The sequence below is a fragment of the Fimicolochytrium jonesii genome (genome assembly GCF_025526975.1).
Source record: "Fimicolochytrium jonesii strain JEL569 chromosome Unknown EV422scaffold_32, whole genome shotgun sequence".
NCBI lineage: Eukaryota > Fungi > Chytridiomycota > Chytridiomycetes > Spizellomycetales > Powellomycetaceae > Fimicolochytrium > Fimicolochytrium jonesii.
Genome location: NW_026515699.1, coordinates 281629 through 292155, shown reverse-complemented (window position 1 = coordinate 292155; position 10527 = coordinate 281629). Strand labels below are relative to the sequence as shown.

The 10527-nt window shown below is 56.1% G+C and overlaps 3 protein-coding genes across 3 annotated transcripts; all 3 read left to right on the top strand.

The window, feature by feature from the left end:
* The first annotated feature begins 959 nt into the window (after positions 1 to 959).
* On the top strand, positions 960 to 2129 carry EV422DRAFT_543809 (acetyltransferase, GNAT family protein). The gene is made up of 3 exons (XM_053071353.1): positions 960 to 1273; positions 1338 to 1618; positions 1695 to 2129. Exons 1-3 carry the CDS (start codon positions 1139 to 1141, stop codon positions 1825 to 1827), a joined length of 549 nt encoding a protein of 182 aa, XP_052921957.1. The 5' UTR covers positions 960 to 1138; the 3' UTR covers positions 1828 to 2129.
* A 2153-nt stretch (positions 2130 to 4282) lies between these two features.
* EV422DRAFT_571292 (uncharacterized protein) lies at positions 4283 to 4981 on the top strand (the record flags this gene model as incomplete). Its single annotated transcript, XM_053072977.1, has 1 exon — positions 4283 to 4981. One exon carries the CDS (start codon positions 4283 to 4285, stop codon positions 4979 to 4981), a length of 699 nt encoding a protein of 232 aa, XP_052921956.1.
* A 1147-nt stretch (positions 4982 to 6128) lies between these two features.
* On the top strand, positions 6129 to 10527 carry EV422DRAFT_581115 (uncharacterized protein). Its single transcript, XM_053073362.1, has 8 exons — positions 6129 to 6325; positions 6387 to 6540; positions 6614 to 6752; positions 6824 to 6924; positions 7005 to 7185; positions 7260 to 7443; positions 7507 to 9015; positions 9105 to 10527. Exons 1-8 carry the CDS (start codon positions 6178 to 6180, stop codon positions 10349 to 10351), a joined length of 3663 nt encoding a protein of 1220 aa, XP_052921955.1. The 5' UTR covers positions 6129 to 6177; the 3' UTR covers positions 10352 to 10527.

The window sequence follows — 10527 nt, the reverse complement described above, 5'->3', positions numbered from 1 at the left end:
ATCTCGAACTGGTGTTTGGTGCTCGTCCGTCACCTTTGCGGCGTATATCTCTGCGAGCGAAGGATGTCGATCTTAGACTGCAACTCCTCCATTTCTTCCTTATCCTTTGCATCCTTCACCGCTGGGGCATTCTTCTCATCATGGAGATCGGAGTGAAGGCTATTGATCTCAGACTGGTATTGATCTCAGCTGGTATTGACTGTTCCCCTCCTTCGTCCTTGCAATGCGTATCTCGGGTTCTTTCTTCGCAGCATGGAGCTGCAAGCGGAGGGTATCGATCTCAGAATGGCACTCCTCGATGTCCTGTTTACTGTTGCATCCGTCAGCTATTCGGCATTTTTTGCAGCAGCGAGGGTCGAGCGAGGGTGTTGTTCTCCTCCTTCGATGTTGCTGTGTGTATCTCGGCTTCGTTCTCCGCCGCATCGAGCTGCGAGCGAAGGATCTCGCCTTTTTCCCTGCATTGCCTAAGCTCCTCCGCTGCTCCCTTCCTTTGAACGTCGTGCTCGGAATGGAGGCTATCGATCTTACGCTTGTAGTTGCCGTTCTCCTTTCGTGTCCTTTCCAAGGAATGTCGGCAAGAATAAGTATCGCGTCTGCGTCGTCTTTGGCAGCATTGAGCTCCGAGCGCAGGCTTGCGTTCTCTCGCGTAGCTCTTGTAATTCGGCTTTGAGCGTTTCGTTCTCCGTCGTGAGTCTGTTATGAGGATGCAATCCACGCGTCCCAATCATCCTGCGTGAAGACGTCGGGTGGGATACCTGACGCAACCGGTTTATGTCCATACGAGAGGCGGAGGGGATCCACAGTCGGCGTGGGTGCTCGCCTGTCAATACTCTGTTGAGTTCGCAGGGTGCGAGGCTGCGTGCGAGAGGTGCGAGGTGTGACAGACAACCTGACGCGGCTTTCGGACGTTTGCTTCGCACCATGTACATACATCGTGGATTGATGGCAGTTCCGGCGTTTTCCACGACGGGATCGGACGGAATTGAATTGGGGTGACGCTTGGATTCTGCGCGCCCGTTCCCGAACACCTTCCTTCGCAAACCGGCAAACTTCCAGAACGCACTAAAGAGACCACAGGACCCAGCATGTCGCCCTCTATTCATCACTCACTCCATCCCACGCTTAAAGCACAACCACCATGACTGGAGAACTTAAAGCCTCCAAGGCCGATATTCGCCCAGCAACGCTCGACGACGTCGACGCCATCGTCGCAACCCTCAATGAAGCCTACAGAGGCGACGGGGGATGGACCACCGAGGCGCATCTCGTCCAAGTACGCAACGTTGTGCCCATCCCCACCCCCACCACCCTAACAAACTCTTCCTCCCCTCTCCCAGGGCGACCGCGCCGAGCCCTCAGAAATCATCCCCCTCATAACCTCCCGCCCACCCACCGCCGGCACTCTCCTCGTCTACCATCCCTCCTCATCCCCCCAACCCCTCGCCTGCGTCGACGTCGAGATCCGCCCCAACAGCCGCGGCTATTTCGGCCTGTTTGCGGTCCGCCACGCGTTGCAGGGTAAAGGGGTGGGGAATCTGTTGATGGAGGCGGCCTTTGATAAGATGAGGGAGCAGGGGTGTACCGTGGCGGAGATTACGGTTATCCATGTGCGGAAGGAGTAAGTGGCAGATGTGTGGTCGCGGGGTGTAATTCCGGGGGGGCAATAGTTTATAGGTTCGTTTTTCTGTTTCTAGTATCATTGCGTGGTATCAACGCAAGGGTTTCGTCTTGACGGACAGGATGGAGAACTTCCCTGCAAACGCGGGACGATCAAAGTTGCTGCCTGGCGTAGATGGGCGGTTTGTCTACCTAGAGAGACAGCTTTGATTCGTCGAGCGGCCATTTGGATTCGCCTCATGTTATCGCGCTCGAGCGTTCCCAAGCTCCGCAGATATTGCCGCCAGGGGTGGTCGTCGACACCGCTGCTGAGCGAGAAGAACTAAAAAATAGTCCGCAGAACCCCTCACATCGTGAAGATCCTCTCGGCTGCGGTATAGGCCTTCTGTGGCTTGTTAGAAGCACACACTACCCCGCTGCACTCTCAAAGCGTATTATGCTGGCATCAAGAGATGTATTCTTGCGTAGAGAGCTTTGCTCGAATAAAGAACTTTTGATTGCAGTTTGTCAACATTTGCCTTTCCGTCCAGTGGGCTCGAATCTTATGTGGTTGGGAGTCTCGAATCTCTGGCAGTTTCCCGCCGTGGATGCAGTTCTCGGCGCCGAGATGGTGACCGACGCAATTCAATCACATGTTTCTTGCGCCGAGTCGTATGTATGCAAAATGATCAACCCCAGAGCAGGGGCGGCTAGCCTACAGAACTCCTTGTTACAGATTCTGCCCCATTCTTGCTCCAGATGTTGTGATCATCCATTGTTCTGGCAGAGGACCTGAACTGCAGAATCGTTCGGCGATGCCCCACATCCGTACGTTCCGTCGCCAATGCCAAACAACCCTCCTCGTTAGACCGGCCAAGAACGCCGGCCAAGAGCGGGTCGTTCATCCGCTGGTGCAAATCGATCACATAACGCTGGTGTAACATCTGAACAGATCGGAAAGTTAAGGTTGAGGCGGTCGGTGGCCCCTCCCTATGCAGCAAGCCATCCGTAAACGTCGTAGCTACACCTGCACGATGTTCAGCGATCCTAGTTGCTTCACGAAAATTGAGAACCGCATCGTCACTCCAACACTGCGGCAGAACTACGCTCCGGACATCTACTGCGAAGCACCGGCTTTTTGCCTGCGGGTACTATGGCATAGGACTAGTTTCTTTCCTAGGGTCAGACAACCTCCTCGCAGTCGCCTCGATCCAGTTGCTTGGGCGACGAAAACCTGATTGGCACGAAAGACGACACAGGGGGATGTCTGACGGGGCGGTGCGGTGGACGGCCGGGTCGGTTGCGTTCAAGGCTGACTCGTCAAAGTGAGAAACGAGATGGTCGTCCGAGACTTTGAGACTTTCATCAGCCAGCCCCTGCGGCATGCCAAAATCAGTTACAGGTCGTGGGTAATTCGTCGTGCTTCAGCGCGACAACTAGACTGGAACTTCTCCAGGAAGATCCATAACACAGGAGTACTGCTCATTCCTGGAGGACCCTGAAAACGTTGGTGTCATGATGAAAACGTTGGTGTCGTTGGTGTCATGATCGCTAGGAGTGTTAACGCGCAAATCACGCTCCTCAACCCCCTTGCGAGTCTCCGGCCCACGTCTCCCTTACACCTCCACCCTTTCCACAACGATTTCCCACCTGGACGTCGGCCATATCAGTTCTATTGTCCCACAACTCTCTGTGCGCTCTGATAAGCCCCGAATGCCGCCCTTCAAGAACTTTTTGCGTATATTCCTGTAGTTGTTGCGCCACATATGCTTCAATGTTGATGACCTGCACGTTGCTGACCTCCAAGGCGGCCACCTATGCGACGAGTTCCTCCCTTCTCTCTTGACGGCGTCGAGCTCAGGCTCCTTATCCTGGAAGAGCGAGAGGAGGGTCGGATGTGCGTGGACGGTTCAGCGATGCGCCCTGAGTACATACAAGCAAGGGGAAGGAGCTCTTATTAGGTGAAATCGACGACGAGCACCGCCCCTGGCTGCGTCTTCCGGACTCGTTGGAAGGCATATGGCGTCCTGATGCGAGGTGTGGCTTGTGGCCATTGATTGATCTCCCCAGGGCTGGCCAAGCACGCGTCGCAAGCGCGAGTGTTACAGAAGCAAAAAGAAAGTGCATTCAGGTAACATACCATTGACGCGGTCATACTCTGAGCTGAAGGGCGTGGGAATCGAACCGGTTACCTGCACGTCTGCAGACAAGGAAGATTCGCCACTACGCCAAACAGTATATGCTGGCCACAAATCTGGTTACGACGCCCCAGACATCATTCCGAGCATATAGCCACCACGGGTGTGAGCAAGCCCTCTCACTATCATGGTTACGACGCCCCAGATATTTACAGTGTGCCTCGTGCAGTACTCCACCCCAAACTCATCAACCCGCCGAACCCACAAACGCCAACGACCTTCTGCCGCCCGTCACCTCCCTCAAGGGCGACCCGTGGCTCGAGTCGGAGAAGAGTGGAAAGAACCGTCTAGATTCCGTTAAAATGCAAAGAGAAGCCGAAAATCGCGGCGCGCCCGTCACCTCACCGCTAAGCTGAAAGAGGTGGAAGACGAACTCGATCCTACTCTCGACGTGTGCTACTAGCCAGACATATTTTGCACACAGCATTCAGTCCACTGCATTCAGCCATTCATGTGAGCATTCAGTCCACTCCAAGGCACTCACCCCCATGTCTCAGCGCAAGGCTACCCCCGAGTTGCTACGCAAGCTCAACGACTTGGCGGCGGCAAGCAGGGTGCTTTTACGCACTCTGGAAGAGAGCGAAGACATCTACGTTCTTGAGCTAGCGCTGAACGGCGATCCGCTTCCCGATGCGATGCTGCAGCTGACCCAGCAGTGGGACGCGTTGGTCGGCGACATAGATCTGTCTATGTTCACGCGCTGCCGGCTGCATGTCGACTTGCGCGCAGCAGGCTGCTCACACAACGATCATTGCCTTGTTGACGTGATGGCGCAGCTTTTCCTTCATCACAACAGGCCGTTAGAGTTGCCTGTCTTAGATGCGTCTTCGTGGAGAGGTGGCGAGGTGTACCTTGACTACGGCCACCCGCTGGCGTGCTTCGCCGCCGAAGCCGACGTTCTTGTAAGCAGAGATCCTGTGCGGTCTACGTTCACACGCCGGTTCGACGATGCCAGCCGTGATTGGTCGGGCGTAGACTACGTGCTTGTTGTCTGCAGCTCGCTCGCGTCCGAGAGTGTATTCCACGAGAGCAACTGTGTCTCCGTCATATGGTGGAACATCTTGGATACAGACTCGCCACACTGCTCTAACGAGCATGGGGGCATGTATGCAGAGGGCACGCACGACACTGTAATGGCGGCGGTGCTCGATGCTATGTACAATCGTGGCGTGCCCCCCAGCGCCTGATACACCACGACACGTATCAACCGCCCCGATGTGCGTTTTAAAATCCAATCGGATGAAGGCGAACCACCGCCGGTGGGGCAGCAAAAACTCCTTACGAAAATGTTGCTAGAAACGCTCGCAGTCGCGCAACTCAAGCAGGATCTGAAGGAGACACGAGAATCTGCACGAGAACGAAGGCTTCACCGCCGCCGATGACGAAACCGACAAATCGCGACCCCGACCCCCCATCCCGCCCACCGCTCCTTCTTAACCTCCGAGAACCCAAATTCGTCTCCGCCCTCGTAATCGTCAGCAGCATCAACCCTTGGATTCCCGTCGCAAAAGCATCAGCAAGCCAGTCCCCACAATTTGTGTCCAAGATTTCGAGGTTCGGATTGCATCAGTGTTGCTGATCGTCTACGGCAGCCAGTGGTGGCTCTACGCTTCAAGGGCCTTGTTCATGGGCTCCTAATGGAATTGCTCTGATGTCCACACGCTCACAACGCTGGTCACAACGGCATTACGCAGGATTGTGGGACCGACGCGAGGCTACCACATCGTACGGCTCTTTGGACGCTTCCTCCTTTACTTCCTCTCGTGGCAATTCCTCTTCACCGAGACCGGCAGGACAGTTGGAATTGTGCCTCCCAAGCACCAGCAGCTCGATGACTACCATCACTTCGGCAGTATCAATCGTCGAACTAGATCCATGGGGCCCAGTTATCCGGTATCGAACTTCGGACTGGACTTCACCCGAGGCACTGGACTTCACCCGCGACTCGGCTGAAGTCCAGTCCGAAGGACGAGCCCCAAACCCACCCGCGATGTATTATGTGGTGTGGTATGATGACGGTGAGCCCGGAAAGTGGAGGAAGTTGGTTCAGGACTCTACGTCGATGAACGTCGGAGATTGGTGGCACGTTGAACGGATAGGGGATACCACCCATGTCTATTCTTACGTCCTCCAGTGGGACCTGGATAGCCCATATGAACGGGGATTTTTGCGGGCGGGATGACAATAGAAGGGAGCGAAGGGACCGCGGAGCTAGGATAATCGGACGTGGGCGCTCTTCTCTAAGGGGACTTTCGTGGCGGGGGGGATATGCGCCGAAAACATGTATGAGAAGGAATATATGGCGGGCCTGGCCGAGTCGCGTTCGTAATGACAATAATATTTTGAAAACAAACCATTTGGCCTCAGCACACCTCAATGCACAATGCCACCACCACACCAGACAGCCGACGTAACCTTTTGGTTAAACGAACTGCGGGGCCTTCTCGCATCGGGGGAATGGAAGAACCTAGAACGTCCCGTCGAGATTCTCAGACATGTAGACGGAGGGCATCCCGACCACGCCCGCGCCAGTAAGTGTCGTGCTCCCACCCGTTCTCCGATCCTGAGCTAAAGGCTGAATATGGGATATAGTAGCAGCGGGCGAAACCCCGAACATATCATACGTCGCCGACCCGTTTCAGAGCCCGGACTTTCACGCATTCTTCTCGGCGGTGGACCCGGCGCGATTGTCGTGGGATTCCATTCACCGGTATTTGGAGGGAGATCACGGGGCTTTTCGTGCGAGGTATCTTTCATAGTGCATCTCTTGCGACTGTCGGAGAAAAGGTGTCGAGATAGCTTACGCGCAGGACTAGCAGCGATGACAAAAGTGTGCAGGTCCCGGAGCATGTACTGCTTGTGCTCGTCTATCTGGCCGTGTACGGAACGCAAACGAGGGATGCGACACGGGAGGAGCCTGAAGGGCTGAGAAGACTTAGGACGTTCGTGCAGAGCAAGGTGTGTGGGCAGGGTGGAATCTTCAGACGAGCGGCCAAATAAGGGGTGCTGAAAGGATGCCATTTTTGAAGACGTTGAAACTCGTCTCGGCGTCTCCACAATTCTGGTCGAGTGCGTTCAGCGAGCGGAATTTGAGGCTGTATTCTATCGTCGAGGGAGGCGGCAGCGCAAGGTGAGGGCGGCATCTGCGTCGAGGGCATCGAAACAGTCCGCGATTTTCCTCGTTCCTAAAGTGCTGTACCATCGATTCAGCAACGTACAGCTCAACGAGGTGCTCGAGGCCATACGACTACGACATGTCTTTACCCTACCAGTATTGGGCGCGGCGGAGGCGGTTCCGCAACCTGCTGATCTGGACATCGCAAGACTGGGTGCGATCCTATCCTGCAGTTTATTCTCGGTGGTCGAGTTTGCTGGCCGTAGTGAATTCGTTGTAAGTTTGCTGGGAGGACCGCTACTTGCACAAATGGTGACGAGCGCGCACTTGCTGAACGTCAGCTACTCTAGACGATGGAGAACATCAACCTGCTGGCGCGGTTCCAGCATTACCTGCCAAAGTCCTGGTTCGTTGCAGACTTCCTGGACGCCCTTCTGAAAGAAGCTCTTCGATTGGAAGTTTCTGTGGATCCAGAGGCTATTACACGTCTGACGGCCATCATGAGCCTTCTGGCTGTATGGATGCGCAAATCAGGTACGCTGACTCCTGCATCTGCCATGCCTTACACCACGTGCTCAAGCATGTCCACGCAAACAGACGTCGCGGAAAACACAACGCTGCAGTTCACGACCACCGAGCTAGCAGCAAGACTCGGATTGCGGTCCCTCAGCGTATCCCAGAAGCGCGACCTCCTCCTCCAGAGCTTACACACCCTCTGCCACGCATTCGGCAAAGTCGACCTGGATCGAGACGTTGTCGCCATGGAGGCGATATGCCAGGGCCTTTCCGCTTTCTGGCAGTTCAGTGCATCCCAGCAGGATGGGCTTTATATCGCGCTCGTACAGCTACTCAAGGCGTCGCCACCCACGTCGCTCGGGGCTGTAGTTCGGGCTCTTTTGTCGGCTGCTGCGCCGGCGCCTGATTCTGGCACATTTTTCAATGTCATCAAGGCGATGCAGTTCTTTCAGCATGTGACGGGATCGTTTTGTGAGGATGTGAGCAGTGCTAAACCCGCGACGAGGACATGGAGATCGTTTCTTTTGCGCACGCCGGCTGAGCCCAGCGAGCCTGCTTTATGCCTCTTTCAGCTGTTTGAGTGCGTAAAGCAAGCGCATGCGGATGCAACGGATATATGGGGAAAGACGGTCGCGCTGGCTGCCCTCGCTGGCCTGACTCGGGGTCTCGAAGACTCGTTAGGCAACGGTGAAAACGTTGCGAAGGATGTGCTCGAACTGAGCGCACGGGCCCGCTCGGCTCTGCTATCAGCAGTGTTGGACACTCCGGGCTCCTTAAACAATCTGGAAGAACCCCGCTTACTCGAATGCTGCCAGCAGGTCATAACATACACAAGCGCCGATACCCTCGACATCTGGCAACCCAACCTCACAGCCCACCTACTTAACACAAGCGGGAGCCCCTTACTCACCACCCTCCTAGACACAGTCTTCATCCACCCCCAGGGCCTCTCCATCGACCACTCCCTCGTCGCCGAAGCCTACTCCACACCACACCATGAAACCCCCCCACCCATCATCGCGCAGCTCACGACCAAAACCACAAAAGAGACGCAGCACCCCATCACCGCCTCCCTCGGCCGGATCTCCCGCGTCATCGGCACCCTGTGCGGCGCCATGTGGGTAAGCGGGCAACTTGAGGGTGTGTATGACGCAGTGCGTAGGATGGAGGGGTTTGCGGGCGAGATGTACGCGGAGTGGGAGGCGGTTGGGGTGAAGGAGATGCCGGAGGACCGGGAGCTGTGGGTATATTTGAAAAGCGTGCTGTTTGTGGTTAGTGTTGTGGGGTGGCGGGTGACGGAGAGGATGTTTGATGCGCCATCGCTGCGTGTCGCGGCCAGCGAGGATGAGGGTGTTGATTACCAGTTGGAGATTGTCAAGCAGCTTCTACGCACGTTTGCGCATTTGCATTTTGTCACGGCGAGGTTCGGATTGGGGGGTTTTGCGACGTGGGAGGAGACGGTGGATGGGCTTTTGCAGTGGGTTGAGGACCGCGAGGGTGGGGATGCGCGGCGTGGGCGCAGTATGCGTGATAAGAGTGTGTTTGAAGAGATTTTGGAGGAGCTGCAGCCAACTTATCGGGGGATATATGGTACGTTCGAGCCTCGACCCTATTCATTGCAGTGGAAAGTTCCCTCCTCCTGGGGTATCCTAACCATCTTTTCTTTCCGATTCTCCCAGTGCATCCGAACACAATCCTCAAAACCCGCCTCCTCTTCACCCTCACCCTCGCCCTGCGCCACTTCCACGCCCTCTCCGCGCCGTACATCTCCACCCACCTCCTCCCGCGTCTGTACCCCTACCTCTTCTACAATTACCCCACCACAACCGCCAAACCCACGCTAGAAGACCAAGACCTCTTCGAGACCTCCCACGCGTTGTGCGCGCAGCTGTTTGCGAACGCCGGGAGACGAGGGATGAGGGGTTTGGTGTGTGCGTTTGCGGAGTGGTATGTTAAGGGCATGGTCAGCTCGTTTCCGGAGACGGTGGATTGGGATTTGTGTAGGAGGGGTGTGGCGGGGGTTTTGAGAGGGTTGGCGGGGGTCGGTACGGGGCCCGCTGGGAGTGGGGATAGGCGTGGGGGGGAAGAGGAGGAGGATGGTGAGGGGAGACCGAGGAGGGTTGTGCCGGGTCGCGGTGGGATGGACGCCGGGAGTGGATTGGAAGTGGATGAGGAGGCCTCGGCGCGGAGGAAGGATCGCGTGGCGAATGCTCTTCACGCACACGATGAAGAGCAGCAGTATGATGGTTATGAAGATGGTTATGATGGCAAGACGACTCTGGCGGTGCAGGAGGAAGCCGACCGGATTGCGTGGACGTGCATCGGGATATTATTGGAGAGGATATCCCGCCTATCCCACGAGTCCGAGGCCGACGTGAGCAAAAAGCAGCGATCGGCAACGACATCATTCACCGCCCCCCGCCTGCACGACATCCTCACCGCATCCCCACACACCGCGCGGATAATGCACCGCGACCAGCTGGCTATGGTATTGTTCGACCAGATCAACACGGTCGCGTTGACCGGGCTGGAGCCTTTGCTTGCTACCATCCGGTATCTCTTACTCGGCAGCGCCGGGTCACAAACCGATGTGGCGTGGCTGTGGCTTTCACCCCTCCTGCACCCCTCCGACCACGATCATGCAACACACGCCGACGACGACGACGGAATAGATCACAAACCGCCACCCCTCCTCGCCGCACCGACCCGCCACAACCCAGACACATCCCCGCTGTACAAACACCTCTTTGACGCCGTCGCGGCGCCGAACCGCGGGTTTGACTATGCGAGGCGGGAGAGGTGTGTGAGGTGGTATTTGGAGGTTTTGGAGGGGGCAAGGAGGGTTTGGAGGGAGGCGGGGCATGGTGGCGGTGCGGTGAAGAGCGAGGTGGAAAGCGAGAGCTTGCAACTTCGTGCAAAGTTGTAGGTTTTTCAGTGCGAATCAGGGACGCGAGGGTCAAGGTCATTTTTTGGAGAGTTTTCGTATAGTTCAGATGGTAGAACAATCGCTGCGAGTGGCGTAGGGTTTTTTTTTGTAATGAGAGCCATTATCGTCGTCACCATACCGGTGAAGGTCCCAATGGAAGTGTTTAATAAATTAAG